At 41.8% G+C, this 24,126-nt stretch overlaps 2 protein-coding genes across 2 annotated transcripts; one reads left to right on the top strand and one right to left on the bottom strand.

Moving 5' to 3' along the window:
* Positions 1 to 10,947: 10,947 nt before the first annotated feature.
* On the bottom strand, positions 10,948 to 16,240 carry SEC61B (SEC61 translocon subunit beta). The gene is made up of 4 exons (XM_021528677.1): positions 16,125 to 16,240; positions 15,927 to 16,024; positions 15,214 to 15,315; positions 10,948 to 11,281 (listed from the first exon to the last, which is right to left on the bottom strand). Exons 1-4 carry the CDS (start codon positions 16,125 to 16,127, stop codon positions 11,194 to 11,196), a joined length of 291 nt encoding a protein of 96 aa, XP_021384352.1. The 5' UTR covers positions 16,128 to 16,240; the 3' UTR covers positions 10,948 to 11,193.
* A 256-nt stretch (positions 16,241 to 16,496) lies between these two features.
* On the top strand, positions 16,497 to 20,944 carry ALG2 (ALG2 alpha-1,3/1,6-mannosyltransferase). The gene is made up of 2 exons (XM_021528786.2): positions 16,497 to 16,848; positions 18,659 to 20,944. Exons 1-2 carry the CDS (start codon positions 16,516 to 16,518, stop codon positions 19,559 to 19,561), a joined length of 1,236 nt encoding a protein of 411 aa, XP_021384461.1. The 5' UTR covers positions 16,497 to 16,515; the 3' UTR covers positions 19,562 to 20,944.
* Positions 20,945 to 24,126: the final 3,182 nt, after the last annotated feature.

The following is a 24,126-nucleotide window of genomic DNA, read 5'->3' as shown; positions in this document are numbered from 1 at the left end:
TGAAAGCTAAAACAAAGTAATAGTTACATGGTCATTAGACAATCATTAATACAGGTAAATAAGCTAAAATAAATCTACAAGTAGCCCAAGACAAGTCCATTCAGAGCCAAACAGGTTCAGAAGTCTCCACTGTTGAGACAAAGCCTGTGGCCTCTTATAATAAATGGAACCACCTTATCTACTTGGCTACAAGGCTACAGCTGTTCCTTGAACCCTGGCCTTATGATGGAGATCAGAAAGTATATAGCAGAACAGTCTTCAGTAAAATTCTGAGCTTGAAAAAGCCTCTCAAGAATTCATCTCTTCAAATCAAGTGAACCTCTGGGAATTGACACGGACTGTGATGCAAATGCTCTCTTTAAGATCAAATATTCAATTCAGACTAGATTAGAAGGGACTAGACTTCATTACTCATCAGTCAGTCTCCATGACGAATGTCTGAATTACAAATTTGCCATCATACAGGAAACAAACACACATTTTTATTCATTGCAAAAGAAGATCAAAACTGAAGACTTCATTGCTGTGAAGAGCACTTTAACACTCTCTTTGGTCCAAATGAAAGCTTACTTCTCACCAGAATGAAGTGATTGTACTCCTGAGAGGTGCTCACTGCTCTTTCTCTAGCTCAAAATATGGAAATAAACAGTAGATGTGAGTCTTCAGGACAGTAAACACAATCCTCAGTTTCTGCATGCATATTAAAACATAAATACAGATTTAGACTGAAGCTCACTGTCTCTGACCTCTCCAGTTCCATTTCAATGTATTAGTTTGAAAAGTGTGTTACTGTGAAAAAAGCAGTTGTTACTGATTATGTAATGAAAGAAAAAGACACCTATGAAAGCCACATAATTCTTAGCTCTTTCATGGATTTTTTTCTTGTGAGGTTCTCTTTTTTAAAGAAAGAAGTTATTATCACACATGGAGTCTCATAGCTCATGAAGAGGCTATGTGACCTTCACACCTACTACCTTCCAAAAATATAAGATTGTAATTTCATGCTAACATGCTTGTTATTATTCCGTTATTTTCAGACAACTTCAGCATCATTATTCTCATTTATCTCTAAACAGAGTCATTACAGAATTTGGTGAAGAAAATTCCAGCAGACAGAAAGGTGTTAATCAGGGACCACTGAACTAAGCCCTTCACAAAGAGACAGAATGCAAAGTGGTCCTGGACCACACAGACTGACTTCCAAGATCTGCCCTGGGTAGTTTAGCAAACATTCTCATGTTCTGAGTCTGCAATGTGTAGAAAAGAGGAGGTAAAACTTTTCAGGGTTTTGTCTTTCATTTGCAACCTCTCAACCACATCAATTGGAGTGACTCATCTCAAAATAAAGGGAACAGGCGAAAAAATAGTAATTATATCTGCAGAATTTTTCAAGAATCGTAATTTCCCCATACAAGTTAAGATTTCTTGTCTATCCTGTGTAGTGTAAGTATTGCAAAAGCAAAGACACTTGCCTACAGATACAAAGCAGATTTGAAAAACCCTGCCTTTGTGATTGAAGAATGTCTTCATCTCTTAAATACTGGAAGTTGTTATTGATTTCCCCAGCAGATGGAGTAGCATGTACAGTTTTGATGATTCCTGCCGACTTATTTATGGGACTTATTTGTTTGTAATGCATAATATGCTTTTACCTAATATCATGGAATTCTACTTGGTTCAGTCTATCAAAAAAAGCAAGCTCCAAAGACGGGATAATATAGCTGATAGCTATAGCTTCTTTCTCTTCATAAGTCTGTAAGACCTTTAAAAATCTGACATAACTTTTACTGAGGCTCTGCTTTATCATCAGCTCTTTGAATCACCTGCTGTGCAGCAGAGCAACAGAAACATAACAAGTTTCAGAGGATGCAGACATTCATCTAAGCGTCAAAAAGGCTCCACAAGAATCATATGGTCATAGGATAATTCAGTTTGGAAGAGATCTTGAAGGGTCATCTAGTGCAACCCTCTGTTACCTCCACCTCAAAGGCAGGTTATTCATGAGATCAGACCAGGCTTCCCAGGGCTTTATCCATCAGATCTTGAAAACATCCAATGGAAAAGGGAGCCTGCACAACATCTAGAGACAACCTTGACTCAACCCTCCTCAGGGTGAAAAGCTATCTCTTTATAGCCAATAGATCTCACTTCAACATAACCCCATTGTTTCTTGTCCTCCTGCCATGAACTGCCATGAAAAGACTGCCTTCAACTTCTTCATGGCCTCTGTGTAGCTCTAGGAAGGATGTTATTAAGCCCAATTCATCACTGTCTTTCCCATCACCAAGGGTGATCATATAGGGTGAGAGGTGGACACAGCCAATCTCTGTTGCAAATTGACACATTGTGCTATTCTCCTCCTGTATTTCCTCATGCTCACAGCTCATGCACAGGCTAACTCAGATGGACTTCATACTTTTATGCCAAGCACAGCATTACATAGAGGAATATCTATAACTTAAGGACCCCAGAAATCCTGAATTCCAGCCTGACCTGGATCACAGAATTACTACACAAAAAAGATTAAATTCTTTCATTTCTACACTGCTTCCATGCAAGGATAGCAAACATCCCACAGAAAATACATATATTTAAGATTCAGCCCATCTTAGCAAGCCTGGCCTGAGACAAACACTTTATTTCTTCTATTATTTCTTCAGTATGATTTCTTCATTAATGTGACAAAAGAATATACCCCTTAATGCACAGAGATAGTTTTAGAAGCAGATGTGATAAGGTGGGACTGACCCAATGCTTTCATATAATTTTTTTTTTTCCTGGAAAAGGCAGGATGACTCTAGATCCTCTCAGCAGAAGGCCAAGCAGTACTTTCTGGCAAGGAGTGAAGATGGGCACATACTCAAAGAAATTGGGAGTGGCACTGATGCAGTGCGGACATGAAAGCAGGAGTAAACCACTGGCAATTGTTTTGATGGAAACAGCTTTATCTCACACACAACAACAAAGAACATGACCTATGATTACTGCCTTTCTCAGCAAGCAGAAAGAAACTGCCTGTGCAAGACCAACCAAGACCAAGGCCAAGTCAGCTCTTCAGTGAACTACACCCAAACTTGAGCTACATGAATCACAGAGTTGCAGGAAGGACCTTAAAGAACATTAAGTTCCAGCCACCTCACCATTGACACATGAATTATCTCCCCCTTCAAAGTAGAAACTGCTACTTTTTCAGGTCATTATCAGGAGGTGAGCACAAGTGTTATGATTGCTTAAACAGAAAAAGGCTTGAGGGGTTAGTCTGGCCAAAGCCTGAAGGCAGAAAACTGGGAGAATAATGAAAATATGGCGGTATAGCTTATTACTAATAGCTAGTAAGTAGCAGTGCTTCTTAGCACTAATGGGGTTTTATCCAGCAGCATCAAGTGAGGGTGAGAAGGGAAATGTAGGATGGGAAGTACTGCATGAAAGCTCTTCTGTCACAGAAGGTACTGGAAATATTTAGCATGGGCGTGCTAATTAGGCATTGCAGTTACACTTTCAAATCTGGGACCTGATGGTGTTAAATGCACAGTGAAAAAATGAGACTTTGTATGCGAAAGTACCACTTTGACTCCATACATTTGCTGGTTTACAACAGCACAATGGATTTACGCTGGAGTGCCAGAACCCGTGGTGCCATCATTCTCCCACTTTAATCTGCCTTTGCAGGTTTTTCACAGTTGGGTACTTCACAAAGACGCTTAGAGTAAGATAGGATGCTGCGTTTGGAATGTATGCCAATTTTTATGACAAAGTTCCCTGTAATCTGATCCATGAATTATCAGTAGCAGTATTGTTGCCAACTTCAGCATTATCTGAAAGCCACAGTTTTACAGTAGATGGTGGAGGAACAGGGTCTGGAGCACGAATACATTTGTCTCACAGAACTTTTCTATGAAACATGGTGATTAGGTGGCTTTTTAAGATATGTCTTTTCATTACCTGATGCTTGTGCATTGTAAAGCTAAGGCACACACTGACCTCCACCAACACCATCTTCCTAAAGTACAGGCATATTCACATTGCCTGTGAATCGGCTAGATTTTACTAAATCTGATACAACTACACTACACCTACAACTTCATTGCCAAGAGGTGTCTTTATACGGGGAGGGAGCTAACTGTTGTACATATCCCAGTGTACCTTCTCTGACAAGATATAGGACGTTCATATATCTTACATTAAAGAGTTTGATAAAACTGTAAAATGCTTTAATGCTGTGCTGCCTGCAAGAGCAGGGAAAGTGAATTTTGAGACATTGCCCACTAAGCTTTGACATCTATACAGCAAAGAAAAGTCAGTTGCAAACATTCAAATATCTGTACCCAAGCACCCTGGAAAACACCCACACTTCAGTCACTACACGGGAACTGGCTGGTTAGCACTGGCATCTACCTGGGGTTATATGAAGACAATTCTTCCTCAACACTTTTAGCCTCTTGCCTGCTTGAGAATGAGGTGAAAACCATCCAGCCTTGAGACTCTGGACAGACAAATGTTCCAGGAGAAAGAACTAGGTCTCTCATCCTGGTTTGGACACACAGGTACCTCATCATTTGGACACACAGGAATCACACAGGTATGCAGTGGCTTTAACTCCTTTTAGCAAAATATCTTAATGATCCTTTTTTATTGGCAAAGAAGTGCCTAGAAGAATTGTTACAATTATATTCCTAGAGCCCTTTTCCTTTCAGAGAATAGTCAGTTCAAGGGGAGAAAGAATACAGGGTGAGTATATACTTGGAAGTTTTCTTCCTTCTTCTGGATTCACTGGGAATGCTAAGAGGAAAGTCAGAAAAACAAACTTTTCAACTGAAATCATACCAGAAATTAACTTTTATATGTTGCTCTGGCCACCTAGCACATGTTGTGGGCATCTTCTAGTACAGTCTGTGTGAGATCTACACAGAACAGAAATGGTGTAGGCTATTGAGAAGTTAGAACTTCATATAAATCAGTTTATGAGCCAGCAGATAGATCTGAATGCACAGGTGGTGAGTGAGAAATGAATAAGCAGAAGGCCTGGGAACAGTGCCTAGTGAATTTTGGGAAGGCACTCTCAAGCACGTCTGAGTCTTCACTTGCATCCTCCATGCATGAGGCTAGAGCTTGTCCTTATGTGAAATTCAGTATCTCAGTGCCAGGATTACACTCAATCCCAGACATATCAGGTTTTTTCAGGATGGCCATAAACAGGGACAGAAGCTTGAAGTAATCCTGCAGTGATGCAAACTCACTGTCATGCTGCTGGCAGGAAGGCAATTGGTCTCATTATCTGCATCTTCAGCAAGTTTATGAGGACACCAAATTTCACAAAGTGGTAGCTGGTGGTGAAGAGCCTTGAAGTCTCAGGGACCTTGGCAGTGTGGAAAAATGAGACAAAAAAACCTTCTGAAGTTCAGAACACACAAATGTTAAGTCCTGTATCTTGGATAGAGCAACTCCACACAGTGAGACATGGCCTGACGCTCCAGAGATCAGCTCTGCACAAAATGTCCCAGTGGCCACACTGGACATGAACCAGCAGCACACCCTTGCAGCAACAAAGCCTAACCATGGAACAAGATGCACAACGGGCATGTCAAGCAAAGCATTCGATGCTCTCATATTGCACACTCATTCAGAAATCTGAGTTTTGTGCCCCCAGTGCAAAAGAAACACAAACAAACTGGAGAATCTAGGAGAGGGGTATTTAGATGGTTAGAGGCTGGTGCACATGGCACACAGGGACAGAGACAACCAGGTTTGTTTAGCTCAAGAGGCTGAGGGCAAAACACAAGCTGCTGTCCCCAGCTAAGGTTAGAAAGTAGATGGAGCTAGAACCCTCCCAGCAATGCACAGCAAAAGGACAAGAGGCAATCACTGCAAGGTCTAACAAAGGAATTCTGATTGGATATAGCAAACAATATCTTCACCAAAGAGTGGTTAAGCACAGAGATGGGTACCCAGAGAAACCCTTTCCTTGGAGAGTCTCAAAATGCAATTGCAGAAGGCCCTCAGCAACCTGATCAAGCCTTGATGATTTACTCTGCTCTGAGCTGGGAGCTGGATCAAAGACATCCACAAGTTTTTATCAAAGTACATTTTGCTATGACCTATACCCATATTTTCAATACTATTTCACACTGTTGTGGCTATCTAGTGCTAAGAGCTGTGTTTCAGTGTGAATTTCAGTTTCATGGAAAATGTTGGCATTTGCAATTACTTCATTGTAGTTTCAATCAAACAAAAAAAAAATCATTAAGAATTTAAAAAATAATTGCTTTGAGGTTAAAGAAAGTTGAGTGTTAATTTAAAAAATATATTTAATATTACATTTAATTAGTTTTATTCCTCAATTACTTTTTGAAAGGAAAGGAGGAACATGGAAACAGAATTAGAAAACGAGGTCTACAAACCCCACAACTGCATCAAGTTCAGATTCACACTGAATTACAATACTTTGGTCCTTTACAAATTTCTGTGCAGTTGTATCATGCAATTATGTTTCCTCTCTCACAGATGTCTCCCTGAGGTGAGGAACACATATGTTCTCCTTCACTGATTACAACAAATGCCACACTCCAACTGCATGGCACTTTTGTGAAAGTCGAGAGTAACATTACTTACCAGCCAATCTTGAGAATTTAAGGCAATGTTGCTTTAGGTTCTGTTCATATTACCTTACCAGAAAAACAACCAAGATGGTAGCTAATAAACTGGAAGTTCTCACAGAATAGTGTTTGATAATTAAGCAATGTTGGGAATGCAGCCCCATTGAAACTGGAGCATAGTAACCACAAATTTATTTCTGATTTTGGAAGCGTTTCACTCAGACAATGTCTAACCTCTGCAAAATGTGTAAGCATATTTTCTATATCTCTCTAGTATCTTAGAAGAAAACCAAGTCAGTATATTTACTCAGTGATAAATGCATGAACAAAAAAAATCACACTAAACTAGTTGGAATTTCACTTTTTTCACCTTTTAAGACAAGCAGCTCTTTCAAGAGCTGCATGAGAAGTTTAGCTTAGTTCTATTTTATGAAAGAACAGTGTAACTTCAAAGAATTTCTGAATTTTGGGTTGGTCAAAAAGTCACAGATACTGTTCTGAAAGGCAGCCATGGGAAAAATCACTCAAAATAAGAAACAAGGATAATTATTTGCAACCTGCTGCCACATGTTGCATAGCAGTATCAAATCTGTGGTGATATACATCTGAACTTGAATTTTTGACTTATGTAAAATAGGTTTACTGCCTGGCGTATTTCTGCATCAGAGCACTATCCTACTGCATGGCACAATTCAGTATCTTCTGAGGTCTCCAGAGAAAAAGAGATAAATAGAGCACAGAAGGAAGAAGAGAAGATTGCAATACATGTCAGGGATGAGATATACTCAGTAACTTCACACGTGCTCTTGCTTAGTCTGCCTTTCAGCAACTTCTGAAATCACAGCAGAAATCACAAATGTTGTACAAGTTTCCCCTCAATTAAAAAAAAAAAAACTAAAAGGCAGAGCCCACCCCTCAGAGATCTTAAGCTGAGAATCATTACTATTCTTAGTATATTATTACCAATGCCAAGTTTAGAAAAATCTTCCATGAAACACGCTTATATAAACGGCTAATATGAAGATGTCAATGCAGCCTTATTACCAAAACAGGAAGTATATAACCAGTGAGACTCTGAAGTCATCTCTTTCTCCAGAAAAAAAACAAAACCAAAAACCACCGGAGAGAGTATGTATGTGCATGTATGAGTGTGTTGAGCATTAGAGCTGCTTCTAAGCATATGGCAAAAGTAAAAGGCAAATCTGAAACACCAGAACTAATGAAGCCCATATACCCACAGATCAATAGCCCGTGGGTGATCGACTTCAGTGTGCAAATATGTGCAAGAGCAAAGGTAAATTTTCCTATCATAAATGCATTAAAGAAGTCTCTCTCCCCCTTTTATTCCCAGGTAATAAGCTAAAAGTGCAAGGCTTTTGCACAAGAACTTTGACCATCTTCCTCTTCTATCAGTTACCTATTCCATCCAATCCTCAAGAACACTATCTTTCAGCTTCTAAGTCACTGTTAAATTAGACTGAACCTGCTCACATACTCAGATTTATTTTTGGGGTTGGGGGGGGGGGGGGAGTGGGGGGAGGAGAAGAAAACCTTAAGATTAACTTGTGCAAAAGAACCATCTCCTTATAAAACCCCTTCTTCAGCTGAGGGATAATGGAGTCTGAGGTTGCAAATACTTTAAGTCAAGAATAAAAGGTTCTAGTACTTTATCATCTCTTCTATGGAAATACAAGTTCTTCCAGATATCTTGAATCTTTATTGTAAAGGAGGCAAAATAAAGATCTTAAAGGACTTAAGAGCCTTCTGCAGCACCTAAGTAAAGATATTTACAACAGTCAGCACAGTCAAGCTTGTATTTCAGTCACATACCAGCAGGCATAAAAATCCCAAGTCTTACAAATTCCAAGTCACCTGATACAAAGCTTTTCAAATTACTGTCCCTTCTTCTAGTCTACCTATTACTGAAAGACTAGTTTTCTGTATCACAGATTAGCTACTGTTTATCAGTATGGCCATAATTTATTCACCCAGGCCAAACAGAATTCTCACCTTCATTTTTAGCCAAAATCCTGGTAAGTCTTTGCAACTTGCATTTCTTTATCAGTTCCTCTCTGGAGCTGAAGTTTGATAAGCACCAGTTGCAAGACTCCACTAAAACTCGTGTACATGCAACACTAAGAATATGAGCATGAATATCCAACACATTCATTGTAATAATTTAAATAATTACAACCTGGAAGCATACAATAGAGAAATCTGGCTTTTAATTCAATACAAAGAAAATAAAACTACAGATATTTCAGCTAGCTGAGTCCAACTTAAGTACACCAGAGGTAAGCTGACACAAAATATAAAGCCAAGCAAAAGTGCAAAGTAATTTGTGCAAAATGAGAGACATTAGGCTCTTTTGACAGTGCATGCAAAAATCCATTATACAGGCCATTCTAGAAAAAAAAATTATTTAAAATATTTAAGCAAGGACAGCACTGTCAAAATAGTCAGCATTTTTATACTCAGTTGAACTAAATGTATTAAAATGTATTTTAAATGTATTAAAAATTTATCAAAAGGTTGTACAGCAATAAGCCTTCCCCCCATCACTTTTCCAAGATCATCATAAATTCTGGCCTTCAGAAGCAGAAGGACATCAAAAAAGCAAAAATATGGAAGGCTTTAAATGGAATTATTTGATATGAGAAAACAGCTTTTAGGAACTGGAAGTGTTTAAAAGAAAATTGTTTCCTGCTGCATTAGAAAACTGTCAAACAGTGTATTAGAAAACATAGTAAAAAAGAGGTTACTTACTTTGATATTACTGTTATTCCTTATGCTTACACTATTTTAGAATATCCCATTAATTTTCCTTTGAGCACCACAAATTAGCTTAGCACAGTCTGTTCACATGGTCAGCAGAACAACTGACCTGCATTTGGTCTTCTCTTTACATTTTCTTGCGTTAAAATGAAATTGCTGACTGTACAGAATTTATTTTCTTGCTAAGCAAAGCATTTAAGTGAGGGATCCTTGTCTCCACCTTTTGAAGTGGTGAACTAACCCCCCCACACCATTTACTTTATTTTCCCTTGTGTTTTAACTTCCATATGCATAGAGGTAAATTATTTATGGATCCTTTTCTCTTTGATACATGATTTATTTGTATCAGTTTCCACCAATTTAGTGTTTTGCTACAACACTGCCTTTGAGTCTCCAAAATTCCTTGCTCTTCAACTTCCAAACCTCTGAAAACATCTTCCTACTATTACATTTTCTAAGATAACTTTCAGTTTCTGCTCCAAGTCTTCTATCTTTCCCTCTACATTTACATTAGGTACCATCCATTAACACAGCTCAAAACAATTACCTCTGTAGCCCTGAGACCACATTCCTCATTCTTGTTTTTGTTCTGAACAGTTTGGTCTTTTCAGAAGTAACACTAATTTAAGAACTGCTTTAGGGAAGGTGCTAAAGAGAGGCTGCTTCTAGAACATGCAGTTAGAATTTCTATCAAGGCTAACTAAGAATATTGTTTTCTCATAACAAGCTGATATTCATCCAGGACTCAACATGAACAGCAGGCTAAAATAATTCTATCCAACTTCAAGATCATATTAGCAGTAAGAAATGCTAATGCACAAATACATAGACACCTTTAAAAAGAGGAGAAAGAGCTGTGTGACTCTTCAAAAGGAAAATACTGAACATCCAGAAGTAAACTGGAGTGATTATCAGAAGTAACACTTAGCTGTATCTCAGTCTATTTGCATATCCTGTTACAGTCATTGCTTTTCCAATCCTCCCATTCAATTTAATTTTCCTTGAAAGAGTCTGGACCTGCAGTCACCTACAATCACAGAATATCCCAAGTTGGAAGGGACCCAGAAGGACCACTGAAGTCCAACTCCTGGCCCTGCCCAGGACGGCCCCAAGAACCACACCATGTGACTGAGGGTGAAAAATGCCTTTGACAGCCATGCAATTATTCTTTTTAAAATCAGTTAGGTGCCAGTTCATGTTGTTCCTCAAGTGCAGCTCAAAAAAAAATATATCATAACTTTTATGTATAATGAGCATTGAGTAAAGTTTAACTTGCATTTAGAAAATAAATTAAAGAAATCCAGCTATTCTTCTGGAGTTAAAAGAAGAACATGCCCATCTCAGCACTGGTACTTCAGTTTTATTTCAACAAGGACATTGGTTACCTTCTCATGTTTGTGAACCTAATTTTGTCACAAAAGATCTTCTAGCATAAAGTTATATAGCAACATAGAGTTTGGAAGAATCTGGTTTGAACTGTCAAAGAGCACTTACTCAGAAATACGATTATTTAAGAAAACCACTAGTAAAATGTGTTAGCTGTGGTATACTGGAAAAGGAAAAAATACAGTTAAGACTGTTTCTATTTCCATATACAACTTTTATTGCAATACCTGTATTCTAAGTGTACAGATACAAATACAAAATGACCCATGACAGGCTTTAAAGCTGCCCAAGTAGCGAACTGAGAAATTAATTCGGTATTATAGCCAAAGTTGACAGGACTTCAACAGGTGATAGGAAGCTTCCCCAGTCTCTCTCCAAGAACAACCAGGATCCACCATAGTTTTGGTCCAAGATGTATGCTTTAAGTTGGCAGTTGAGTCTAGGAACGAGTGTATTTACCCCAGATGTGCAGCATAAACACAGAAGCAATAAAAAGAAGACTCATGACCAAAACTGGAACAGGTCCACTAAAAATAAAGAGAAAATGCATTAACATAAAAAAGAAGTCTGTCTTGCCCATTATCAGCCACGTGAGCTCATCAGTTCATATGAAATTGTACAAGAAAACTCTTCTTCCTTTCCCACAGAAACACCTTAAGGCACATAGAAATTAGGTAGTCATCTCTATCAAAAACTGCTGCTGCCACCACTATTTTAAAAGACAGTTCTATAAAACCCTAAACATAACATAAAAAAAGCACAACAAACCCCCCCCCCCCTTGTTAAAAAAGCCATTAATGGTTCATTAGTATTCATCACTGTTTCCACAGTCTCTGGAAAAGTATCCCCTGTGTTTACAACTCAGATAGCCAACTGTGCAAAGATGCAGCCCGATATAAAAAAAACAACAGAGTCCTCTAGCGGCTACTAAAATTTTGGCAAAAAATTCTCATTATCTGTTTTATTTTAGAGGTTTTGTTTCATTTGGAAACAATGGCAGCAGTAGGTGAGAGACAGGACTTCTGCTTTCTTGAAAAACATACACAAAGTGGCAAAACTACATTATTAAATCTTTACCTAAAATGAATAAACTATTTTTACTTTCATATATTGTTTGGAAATTGCATAGTACTGTTTTTAAACACCAAATTAATCTTAGGGAGTATGTTGCTAGCTTTAATTAGCTGTTTCATGCTGTTCTGAGATGCAACAGTTACATGAATACACACACTCAACACTCCTTCATACCACTCACTTCATACAATCTCATTTTTGATTTTCAACATGCTATTGGGAAATCTGTTATCCAGCCTGTGTTACCCTCCAGGGTAGCATTTATAAGCATGTAAATGCTACCTGAATACAAAGCAAAAAAAAAAAAAAAAAAAAAAAAAAAAAAAAAGGAGACTGAAAAGGGATTCGAAGAGTTTATTGACATATTTTTCTATGAGACTGTGATCCACATACTTGAAATGATCACAACTGTAATCTTACACTGAGTTTTAAACCTTGGTTATTATCTATCAAACTTAGACTTATTTGGGTATGGAGAATCCTGAACACAGACATAAAGCATTTAGCAAATAAACCAATAACAAAATAAACAAAGTCCACATACTTTGTGACTACACAAGCAACCCCTTCAAGGGGCATCTTTCACTAAGTAACAGATTGTAGTTTTCAAACCCTAGCATTTTATACCTATAAATAAATATATTTTATCATTTATATATATATATGTATACATGTAAGTTTATAGTATACATAATATAAATCATAATTTATAGTCCTTACATTGTATCTGAATTACTATTTAATTCATTTGAGCCTTCAGCAGTAGGAACAGGTAAGCTGCTCTGACAAAGGCACACAGGAACAAAGAGCCCCACTAATCAGAACAGAACTACATGGAAATGAACAGTGGGGACTGATTGTGTGTTCAGTGTTTTTTTAACATGAAGATGACACTGAACTCCTAGAGAAAAATCAACTCTCCAACACTGACACATATTCTTATTTCCTCTAGTTCCAAAGAAAACCTGTTGAAACCCTGCAATTCTCCTCCACACACTTGCATCTTCTCAGGCCACCACAAATAAATAAATGGATTCAGACACCTCTAAAAATTCGGTACTGTGCATTCTCAGAATGTCTTTCATAAGCCTGCATATTGTACCACAAGCTCAATTTGACTTTCTACCCACAGGATAGCTGCCTATAGCTCTTTAAACAGGAAAGCCAAGACAAGATACAGGAACGACAGGCACCAAGTGACCCAAAAAGACAAAAAGGTTTGTGTTTCATTTTCTTTTCAAAGCATGTAATCTCCAAGCTTTAAAGAGAAAAATATCATATCCCCTGTCAGCCAAATCCCCCACAACTCCCTTTCACTAATAGCTGTTTTTAAAGGCATACACATCTTGATGCATCTTGCAATGCAAATAAAGCATCTTTCCTGATGGGAACCAACTTGCCTATTCAGCATATTTACTATTTTGGATAGCGAATACAGATACAAAATACCCAAAACATCAGTCTAATTCTGCACAATATAAAATATATTTTATATATAAAATATATAAACTTTTTTATCTAGAGTAAAATTCTCCTCATTGTAGCTAGTAAGAGTTAACCTGTTCTCAGGTGGCTCTATGTATTTTTATAGTAATTTTAAGAGCTTGCATTTTAAACAATATCAAAAAACATCAAAAAGCCCACCCACCACCACTACAAGGCTAAGCTTTCCCATTGCTTTATGCAATATTGATCACAACTATTTCTAAAAACAACTTCCCTGGAGCACTTCACTGAGGCAATCACAAACCCTTGATAACCCATTCTCAATTTAAAGTCTACTAAACAGGGCAGAGATAATAATAATTTGCTTCTAAGGAAAAAAAAAACAACAAAATTGAAGAAAAGTACCTAGAAAGCTGTAAGAAAGCTGTAAGCAAGAAAGTTGCTACCAAGCCATAGCTCAGAAAAATTTACATCTAGTGTGAGGTTCTTTGTAAAACCAACTCACTTTTATAGGTTTGATTCTTTCATTAAAACCTGACCATACAGTTACCCAAAGTAGCTTCCAAATAAACCACTCCCAGTGCTCCAAAACCTTAAAATCAGGAAGCACTGTATTTCAACATAAATAGATGGGAAAATCTATTTACTGCTGGCACTGAACATGAGAACTGAGTGTCATTCAGCACCAAAAGTGAAATCAAAGGATTCACAAGGAAACTTAGCAAAATTAAAGCCTGTATCACAAGTCTATTAAAAAAAAATCATAATGCCCTTCTGTTTCTTTTTTTTTCCTTGTCTTTTGTAATTCATCTTTTAAGTTGAACTTTAGTAGATCAAACAGCAGATAAAACAGTTGCCCTGCTTATCTGCATAGATTTGCTCTAGAACACTATTGCTGCTCATTATCTCTGCCTTGTCTCCTTTCTGGACTCAGAATGCAGTGAACAAAGCAGAACAGCACTGCTTTGGTGGTTTGCTGGATACATTTTGTTTCCTAAAGTTTCAAATACATATGAAAATGAAAACATGTAAAACAACTTCAAAGGAAGGATTACTCACAGAACTACCACTAAGTAGCCTATCACCAGTCCTTCCCCAAATGTTCTATCTGTGCAGCTACCAGCAGCCCTCTTGAAGAACTCCAAAAGAAAATATTAATGCATTTGAAATTTAAAAAACAAGCAACATAGTCAGCCTGGAGCATCTCAAGACTTCTCAACCTAGTAAGAACAAGAGCTCATGAACTGTAATTCTACAATAAGCACAAATTTCCATGCAGGGTATAACTTACCACACACTCCATCACCTCAAATACACCTTCCATCTTTGCTACACAAGTATTAGGCTGAAAAGTTTGTTTAGAAAGTCATCTGAATGACTCAGACTGGTCAAAAGAGTAAAAACTTAGGCTCTTTTTATAGTTAAAGGGACAGTACTAGGTATTCAATCATAATCTTGGGAATATTCACCTTATGAAAATGGAGATACACAAGGTATTGGCAGGCTATTTGCTAGACAAGTTCAGCTAAAGTAATTTATCTGCAGCTTTTTAATAAAAACACCAGATGCAAGTTATATTGTATTTTCAAGGGGTGTACAGAAAGAGAATGAAAACATGCACACAGATGCTTTTATTCGTTGAGACAAGTGGCCTTTCTCAGCTTCAAAGTGATTGCTCACAACCTTCAAAGACCACTTAGGGTAAGCTTTAGCAATTACAAAATACAACTTGTACCTACCTTTTTAAAACCACTGTATCTTTGAAAATGCCTTCTCCAGGGTTACAGATCAACTATGTCATCCCAACCCTCAACTCAGCAAGTTTTCCCATGCACACCACAACACTGACAGATTAGTATTAATTCCAAGAAAGCAAGACTATGTAGGCAGGGGAACTCTAAAGCCCTGAAGCCTGCCACCACCCATTCACCCAACTTACACTTTGAGCCCTGGGGAGTCCTCAGTGTAGAACCGCCACATCCCACCAGTCCCTGTGGACGTGGCACGGCCTGCACTCCTTGTTCCACAGCTGGCATTTTTCCTTTAAGGGATGACAGAAGAAAACAAAGACCAAACAACACGTTAGCACTCCACCAGCTTCTAGGACTAAGCAGTCACGAGACTCTGCAGAAATAATACACTTCACAGAATCAGTTAGGTTGAAAAATACCTCTAAGATCACCAAGCCCAACCTATGACCCGACACGACCATGGCACTAAGTGCCATACCTACTCTTTCCTTAAATACCTACAGGTACAGTGACGCCTCTCTGGGCAGCCCATTCCGATGTCTAATTGCCCCTTCCTCCTGATATCCAAGCTAAACGTCAGCTGGCACAGCTTAAGACGTGTGTTTTCCTATCCTGCCACTAGTTGCCAGGCAGAAGACACAGCCCCTCACCCGGCTACACGCTCCTTTCAGGTGGTTGCAGAGAATGACAAGGTCACCCCTGAGCCTCCTTTTCTGCAGGCTAAACACCCCCAGCTCCCTCAGCCCCTCCTCACCGCACTGGTGCTGCAGACCCTTCCCCAGCAGCGCTGCCCTTCTCCGGACTGGCCTCAGCTGTGCTGCCACGTCAGCGGAGGGCACCAGCCCGCAGCCGGGCTAGCAGAGCAAGCGCTGTCCCGCCGGGGAGCGGCGGCGGCACCCACCTCTGCCGGACGGTGGATCCGGCGGCGCGGGGAGCCACAGCCTTGCTGGGGGAGCGGCCCGAGGAGCCGACGCTGGTGGCGCTGGGGTTGGGCCCGGGCTGCGGAGAGAGGAGAGAAGCGGGAGGGGGTGAGAGGCGGCGAGCACTGCCGGTGGGGACGGGGCGCCTCAGCCGCCCCCCGCCTGGGGCAGCCTCTCACCATGGCGGCGGCGCTGGCTCGGGCTCGGCGCGGTCTCACACACGCTCCGCTACCGCCGCTCCGGCCACGTCCCTGCCCGCCTCAGGCTCCGCCCCGCGCCGCGCATCCCGGGGCCGCGCGGCTTCCCCGGATAACGCCTGAGCGCCGGCAGCCCCTGAGCCCCGTGCCCCTCGCCCGGCGGCCGCGGCCCGAGACCGCTGCCCGCCGCGACGCCTCGGTCGCGCCCGCTCCTTGCGCGGCGGCCGGGCCGGCGCGGGCGGGCGGCGAGCGGCGCGCCGGGCAGCAGCGGGGCCGCCCGGCGGGCGGGGCGGGCGGGAAGGCCCGGCAGGAAGGGAAGCGAGGCTGACGTGTCGCAGCGGGGCAGCCGGGCTGCGCATGCCGCCCCGCGGCCATGGAGGAGGCGGAGGAGGCGGGAGGAGCGGGCCCGTCCGTGCTGTTCCTGCACCCGGACCTGGGCCTGGGCGGCGCGGAGCGGCTGGTGGTGGACGCGGCGCTGGCGCTGCGGGCGCGGGGCTGCCGGGTGCAGATCTGGACGGCGCACTACGAGCCCGCGCGGTGCTTCGCGGAGACGCGCGGGCTGGCGGTGCGGCGGGCGGGCGGCTGGCTGCCGCGCAGCCTGTGCGGCCGCGGGCACGCCCTGTGCGCCGCCCTCCGCATGGCCTTCGTGGCGCTCTACGTGCTGCTGCTCAGCGGGGAGACCTTCGACGCCTTCGTGTGCGACCAGGTGCGGGCATGGCCATGGGAAAGCGAAAGGGAGTCCGCTGCCGCCGGCCCGACTGGAGGCGGGGATGCTGGTGGGCTGCTCATCACAGAATTAGTAGGGTTGGAAGGGGCGTCTGGTGATCATCTACTCCAAACCCCCTGCAAAAGCAGCGTTACCTACAGCAGGTGGTGCAGGAGCACGTTTGGAATGTCTGCAGAGACTACACAACCTCCCTGGGCAGGCTGTTTCAGTGTTCTGCCACCCTCAGTGTAAAAAAGTTCTTCACGTGTATGTAGAAGTTCTCATGTTTTAGTTTCTAGCCACTGCTCTTCATCCTGACACTGGGGACCGCTAAAGAGTCTGGCAGCATTCTCTTGAGTCGAGATCCACTTTTGAGATATTTATATGAGTTAGTACGATCCCCTGCTAGTCTTCTCTAGCTTAAACTGGCCCAGTTCCTGCGGTTTCTCATAAGAGACATGCTCCAGAACCCTGGAGTATCAAATCCCCACAAAATTGGATTCATTATCAGGTGTGCAACAAGCCAATAATGACACACTCAAGAGAGAGACATCGATTGTTCATTTCAGAGTTGTGCATGCCTGGCTGCTCCACGGTGTTGCACAAATTAAGGACACCCCATTAGACTTTCTGTGCCATCTTTTATACACAGAAATTCAAAGTTGGTAACATTTCAAATTCAGCCCCTCAAAATAGTTAATAGTTAATGGTTAATAGTTTCCAGAGAAGGACAGTGAAGGTGGGGAAGGGTCTGGAACTCGGGTCTTATGACAAGTGGCTGAGGGAGCTGGGATGTTTAGCTGGGAGAAAAGGAGGTTCAGGGTGACCTTACCACCTGCCTAAAAGGATGTTCTAGCAGGTGGGGGTTGGTCTCCCCAACAGCTAGTGACAGGATGAAAGAACATAGTCTTAAGCTGCACCAGGGGAGACTTAGCTTGAACATTACAAAGAATTTCTTTAGAGAGGGTGATTATACATTGAAACGGACTGCCCAAGGAGGTGATGGAGCCACTGGTCGTGGATATATTTAAGGAAAGCCTGGTTGTGGCCCTTTATGCCATGGTCTAGTTGACACAGTGGTGTTGGGTCATCGCTGGGACTTGGTGATCTCTTTTCCAACCTAATTGATTCTGTGATTCCATACAAGTTACATATTCTCAGCTAACTTCTACATTTGCTCAGGGAAATGGTCTTCACTTGAGCAGGGGTCTGTTTTTTAGTGTTATAATGAACATAGTTCAGCTCTAGGATACTTGGACCTTGAGTATTTCGTGAAGTTAGGAATGAATACACAGACCTAAATCAACATCTTGATTTACTACATCTGTAAAGCTTGTTAGTTCCAGGATGTCGTTGACTAAGGGATGCTAGCTGCTGACAGTTCCACTGATGAGGTCTTCTTTCTTGGTGATTAGGCTTGAAAGTATACGAAGATCTTACATCAAAGAACATCGTGACTTTAGATAATCTTGACCTATTCCACATTTTTCAATTTACCTCTTACATTCTGAGGTAGCTGGAGGGAGAGGATGCCACTGCTGCTTGTGCTCTGCTCCCAGCACCCTGTGTAGTGGGAGAAGGAGGTGCTTGGGGAAGTCCTGGGGCTTGATGGGATCTTGTTGAGGAGCTAGGGCCACAGGAGGTCCTGGATGAGGGAGTACCACTTGATGTGCTTGTGTGGGGAAGAAGGAGAAGGCACTTGGCTTGCAAAGCAGTGTCTCAGAGCGTGGCTTTGAAATCACATGTACACACTGGTGGCACTGACACAAACAAGTAACCTCTCCTCTTGTCCTGTCTCTGGTTGCACTAGGTGTCTGCCTGCATTCCTGTACTTAGACTGGCCAGAACCCGTAAGAAGGTTTTGTTTTACTGTCACTTTCCTGATCAGCTTCTGACCAAGAGAGAATCTTTCCTGAAGCGCCTCTACAGACTGCCACTCGACTGGCTGGAAGAGTACACGACTGGCATGGCAGACTGTATTGTTGTGAACAGCAAGTTCACTGCCAGCGTGTTCAAAGACACATTTAAGTCCCTATCACACATAAACCCAGATGTCCTCTACCCATCACTCAACATCAGTAGCTTTGAAGAAATTGTTCCTGCAGACATAGCTGATCTGATACCAAAAAAGAAAAAGTTCTTGTTCCTTTCCATTAATAGGTATGAGAGAAAAAAGAATCTGGCATTGGCTCTCGAAGCTTTGCACGAACTTCGAGGGAGACTTGATTCTCATGAGTGGGATGAAGTTCACCTGGTTATGGCAGGTGGTTATGATAAACGAGTTCTAGAAAATGTGGAGCACTATGAAGAGCTGAGGAGACTCGTAGCCAAACTGGATGTTAATGACCATGTGACTTTTCTGAGATCATTCTCAGATGAACAGAAAATCTCTCTTTTTAGTAATTCAGTGTGTGTGCTTTATACACCAAGCAACGAACATTTTGGCATTGTCCCTTTGGAGGCAATGTATATGAGATGTCCAGTTATAGCAGTTAATTCAGGTGGTCCTTTAGAATCAATCTCACATAATGTTACAGGATTTTTGTGTGAGCCTCTACCAACGAAATTTGCTGATGCTATGGAAAAAATTGTGAGAGATCCTCTCTTAAAGGACACAATGGGAGCAGCTGGGAGAGTGAGAGTTATGGAAAAATTTTCTTCAGAAGCTTTCTCAGAACAGCTGTACCAATACATACGCAAGTTAACAGAATAAAATACTATTCCTATGTTATATTTAGCAATATTGTGTCTTTCATTTCTGTAAGGGACTAGTATTCATTGTGACTAATGAAGAACTAGGGATATCTGAATGTTCTTGTTTTGCTCCTTGTAATGCCTTGTGTCACTTGACACACAGAAGAATCGAAACATGTCCCACTGTGTCATTCAATTAAAATTTTCATGTAGTAAACTGACTGATCTGCCATTGCAGGAGTTCTTTTGTGTACTGTGCCTTGGGAAAATGCAAAGTTTAATAGCAGTAACTTACTAGGAAAATTACTGCTTACTAGGAAAATTAAATAAAATGTTTTATTTTACACTGTGTGGAATGGCTGATTCAACCTACAGAAGCTGGATTTGTCCAGATAAGACACACACAGCCATAGTTTTATGTATTTAAAATGGTCACCAGTAATTCGTAAGTAAAAAGCTTGTCTTAGCTACTATAGAGAGAATTGCACAGTCCAACCAACTGCATGTTTCAAAAACCCGGCAGTGTTAGGAATACAAATGTTATGGATTTTAAATGATTGAGCATTACTGTGCTTGTCCAATGGCATTGTGTAGTCACATTGGGTGTCACAAAAGTATACAGGTGTGTGAGCAAGAGGAAATGACACTTGAATAACACCAAGGATATCAGACTACCTCAGCCAAAAAGGTTAGTGCTGAAATCTATGTATGTTTGTTGCCTGCAATGCTTGAAGACATAATTTTACTTTAGGAATTTCTGGTTTGTAGATACTTAAATGATTTTATCTATATTTAATATTTCATTCTAAATGACAGCACACTTAGAAAAGGTCTTAATCTGGACCAGGCAATAAAGACATTTTATTTTGCCTAATTTAGTGGTAACTTTATGTTTTCCTAATGCAGTGAGTGCACACATGACAGTATTGTGATTTTTTTTCCAGACTGGCCTGGAGAAATGAATATATTTTTTGTTCTGCCTCTCTTGGCGCATCTTTATTAGTTGATGGTTCTCTTTGTTATAACACACATAGTCTACAAAATTGAATTTTAAGTGTGAAAATAGATCCAGTGAAATTCAGTGTTACCTATAAAATACAAATTGTAGTGTGGTATGAAATATAATTTGTAGTCTGAATTCTGCAATTTCTACTTAAGATAGTTTCAGGCATTTCCACATTAGTACTTCACAACAGAGAGACCATTCTTTCTGTTGCTTAGGACCAAAACTCATGTCTCAATATACTTATAAAGCTTTTATTTGAAGTAAAACAAAAATCAAAGTCTGTCACTGTCTTTAATCAAGAAGTTGGAACACTAATTTTTGTTTGTTATGGAGTGAGAGTGGATGGTTTCAGAGCCCCTGTTTCCTACGTTTCTATTAAATCTGAAAAACTGGCAAGCCTAAATCTGTTCTTTCTAGCCTGCTCCTGTATTTCTACTCCATTCCCACCCTTAAAAGTTTTCCTAAATCTTTGTGCAGCTTTTTCATCATGGGTGTGGCAATGGATGACTGAAGGACCAGAAGAGATGGTGAAAACTATCTGTGGCCAGGCAAATACCCTCGAGACATGCTTGGCCTCAGTTTTAAGTTCCATTTAGAAGGTTCAGGGTGGTTGGGGCCAATTCCTGTTCTTGTTCTGTGTTACATTCTCCTCTCTCAGTTGTGCTGGAGTTAACCTGGAGCCTTACAAGACACGCTGATGCACACTTGCCAGCATAGCTGCAGGGGTAGCTCTTTCTGCTCCAGCCTTGGCCTCCAGCCCTTTCCTGAGCTGTGTTGCTGGCAGGCATGTGCCTAGTCCTATATCCTGCAGCTTCAGCTCACTGAATTTCATGGATTCCACTTGGACCTGACCTGCCATCTCACATTTACCTGGTGATCACTGTGACTGTCAGCAGCTGCTATTTCCAGGCTGCCCCACTTGGGTACTGTGCCCTGGTCGGTGGGGTCACTGTCCCGTGATGTGATCTCCCCTGACTTTTCACCCCAGTCCTGCTGCTTCATGGCAGGTAGGTTGAACCACCTGCTGAGGCTGAGGCTGACTGCATGGAGGCTGGCCTTCAGGCTCCCCACCAGCTGCAGATTAGGTCAGATTGCTGCAGGAAGCTGTGGTCAATGTGTACAAGTGTGGCAGAGAACTGCAGGCTGCTTCAAGATCTCTTGCTTTCCATCTTGAGAAACCTGATCTGGCAAGAGATATCCCTGCCCATTGAAGGAAGGTTAGACAACATGGTCTTTAAAGGTCCCTTCCAACTCAAACCTTTCTGTGGTTTTATGGTCTTCCAGAACCATTCAGTGGGGACTGCACAATCATATTAGGATTTATTAGTTAGATATGGCTAATCTTTACAGCCTATCCAGGTACTATATATCCCAAGGGACATTAGATGATCAGCAGTAATAATATCCCAGAACAATATGGATTGTGACTGTGTGGAGGACATTGGCCATGGGGTCCAAAACCAGGTGACTTAATTAATTTAAATAGTTTTTGAAGGGACTACAATTGCAGTGGCCAAGCACTGGAGTGCTGGAGCTCCACCAGGGGAAGTAGTTGGCCAATAAATACACAAATCAGTTGACTCTGGAAACTGGATGTGAAAAGCATGCTCCTTTAAAGTCTCTGTCTGTCTGTGACCCTCAAAATGAGATGGTTAGGACTGGCCTACCCCAGAACTTGGGCCAGATGTATTCTGGTGGTAGGCCAGCACCACTGTTGGTTCTTCTGTTGCCTCAAGAGTGTGCTACCATTCCTCAGAGGCAGCTTGATTGCCAGCTCCTGTTTATCTCAGATGGAAAATTCCTATTTGTGGGAGTGATCTGTCTAGAAAGAAAGACATCATGGCTCCTGCTTTGGGCTTGATTGTGGGACAGTATAGCCCCTATGGCTCAGAGACATCTACTTCCGTAGTGAAATTCCAGCCAAGACTTTGGCAGGACAGTAAAGTAGGATGTGGTGAATTACTCTTTCTGTTCCTCAGGAGCTTTATGTGCTTCTCATGCCCATGGGAAGTGAGGTCCTTTCCAAGTAGGTACCACTAGAAAAGCCATGATACTGGAAAAGCCTGTTTTGATTCGTCAGAAGAAGCTGGCAAGCTCTAAGAAGCACTGCACTTCCTGCACGCTAGAAGGGAATGAGTAGAAAAAGTCCTTTCTGAACCAGAAACAGACACTATGAGGATCTTGTGGCACTGTTTGGTCTCTCCTGTGCTCTGACGACTTTCCATGGTTCTGTACATCATGTGCTGCACAGTCTGCTTGATAACTGTGTAGTGGTATTCTCACCATGTTCATGTTCTCCAGCACTCAACAGGCACACAGGCTATGCCAGGCATGTCCTAAGTCACTTCTAGCAGTGGTGACTCCACGTCAAACCCCAGAAATCAGCTCTTTTCAACAACACAGGGTGAAGTTCCTGGCATACCTGGTGGACCCTCACTACTGACATGTTGATCCCAGATAGATTTAAGCCACCTTAAAATGGCAGGCTCCTGTGAAGCATCAGAAAGTCCCATACTTTTTTTTGACAAAAAATGTGGAATACTGGCAGTGGAGGTAGAGTGCCAGATCAAGAAATTAAATCTGTGATTGTTTTAAATGTTTTTAGATTATGCTGTGACTTGTGTTTCCATGTTCTCATGAACCCTCAGTTGATTAAAGCAGGGTGCTAATAATGCCAATGTGGGTTTGATCCCTGCCTGGGCCATTCACTTTAGAGTCAGACTGTGGATCCTTTCCAATCAGACTATTCAGTGAGCCTGTGAGGCTATTTTTTTGTTCTCTTGAGCATCTCTCTCTTTATCTAGTCTCATACTATCATAGAATCATGGAGTGGTTAGGGTTTGAAGAGATATTAAAGATCATCTTGCTCCAACCACTCTGCCATGGGCAGACTCACCCACCACCAAACCAAAGTTGCTTACTCAAAGCTCCATCCAACCTGGTCTTTCCCTGCTGCTGTTTTAAAGACCCATACATGAAAACAAAGTTTTAGGTTTACAGAAGAAAGAGACTTACAATTTCAGAAGTTCAGGCAATTAGTTCCTTATTTTATCAGTGTAGCTTTGTTTCCTCTCTACTTCCTCTCCTCCTTTTTGGAAATCCAACAAGAATTTTGATTAGGAACATAGAATCCAGGATGTTTTTTTCCTCTCCTCTCCTCTCCTCTCCTCTCCTCTCCTCTCCTCTCCTCTCCTCTCCTCTCCTCTCCTCTCCTCTCCTCTCCTCTCCTCTCCTCTCCTCTCCTCTCCTCTCCTCTCCTCTCCTCTCCTCTCCTCTCCTCTCCTCTCCTCTCCTCTCCTCTCCTCTCCTCTCCTCTCCTCTCCTCTCCTCTCCTCTCCTCTCCTCTCCTCTCCTCTCCTCTCCTCTCCTCTCCTCTCCTCTCCTCTCCTCTCCTCTCCTCTCCTCTCCTCTCCTCTCCTCTCCTCTCCTCTCCTCTCCTCTCCTCTCCTCTCCTCTCCTCTCCTCTCCTCTCCTCTCCTCTCCTCTCCTCTCCTCTCCTCTCCTCTCCTCTCTCCCCAAATTTGCACATCCTACTACCTTCTCTTAAACCCCAAATGAATAAAAAGAAGCCAAATAAA

Source organism: Lonchura striata, chromosome 1 (assembly GCF_046129695.1).
Source record: "Lonchura striata isolate bLonStr1 chromosome 1, bLonStr1.mat, whole genome shotgun sequence".
Lineage (NCBI taxonomy): Eukaryota > Metazoa > Chordata > Aves > Passeriformes > Estrildidae > Lonchura > Lonchura striata.
Note: the sequence above shows the minus strand (reverse complement) of the source record. Positions and strands in the feature narration are given on the sequence as shown.

Bases quoted from the DNA above. Each gene is read 5' to 3' on its own strand.
- SEC61B (XM_021528677.1), bottom strand. The intron at 15,316-15,926 runs GTGGGTGCCGCC...CATCCCTTAAAG, and splicing joins GGATCCACCGTCCGGCAGAG to GAAAAATGCCAGCTGTGGAA. The intron at 11,282-15,213 runs GTAAGTTGGGTG...CTTTATTTTTAG, and splicing joins GACTCCCCAGGGCTCAAAGT to TGGACCTGTTCCAGTTTTGG.
- ALG2 (XM_021528786.2), top strand. From the start codon at position 16,516: ATGGAGGAGGCGGAGGAGGCGGGAGGAGCGGGCCCGTCCGTGCTGTTC. The intron at 16,849-18,658 runs GTGCGGGCATGG...TGGTTGCACTAG, and splicing joins ACGCCTTCGTGTGCGACCAG to GTGTCTGCCTGCATTCCTGT.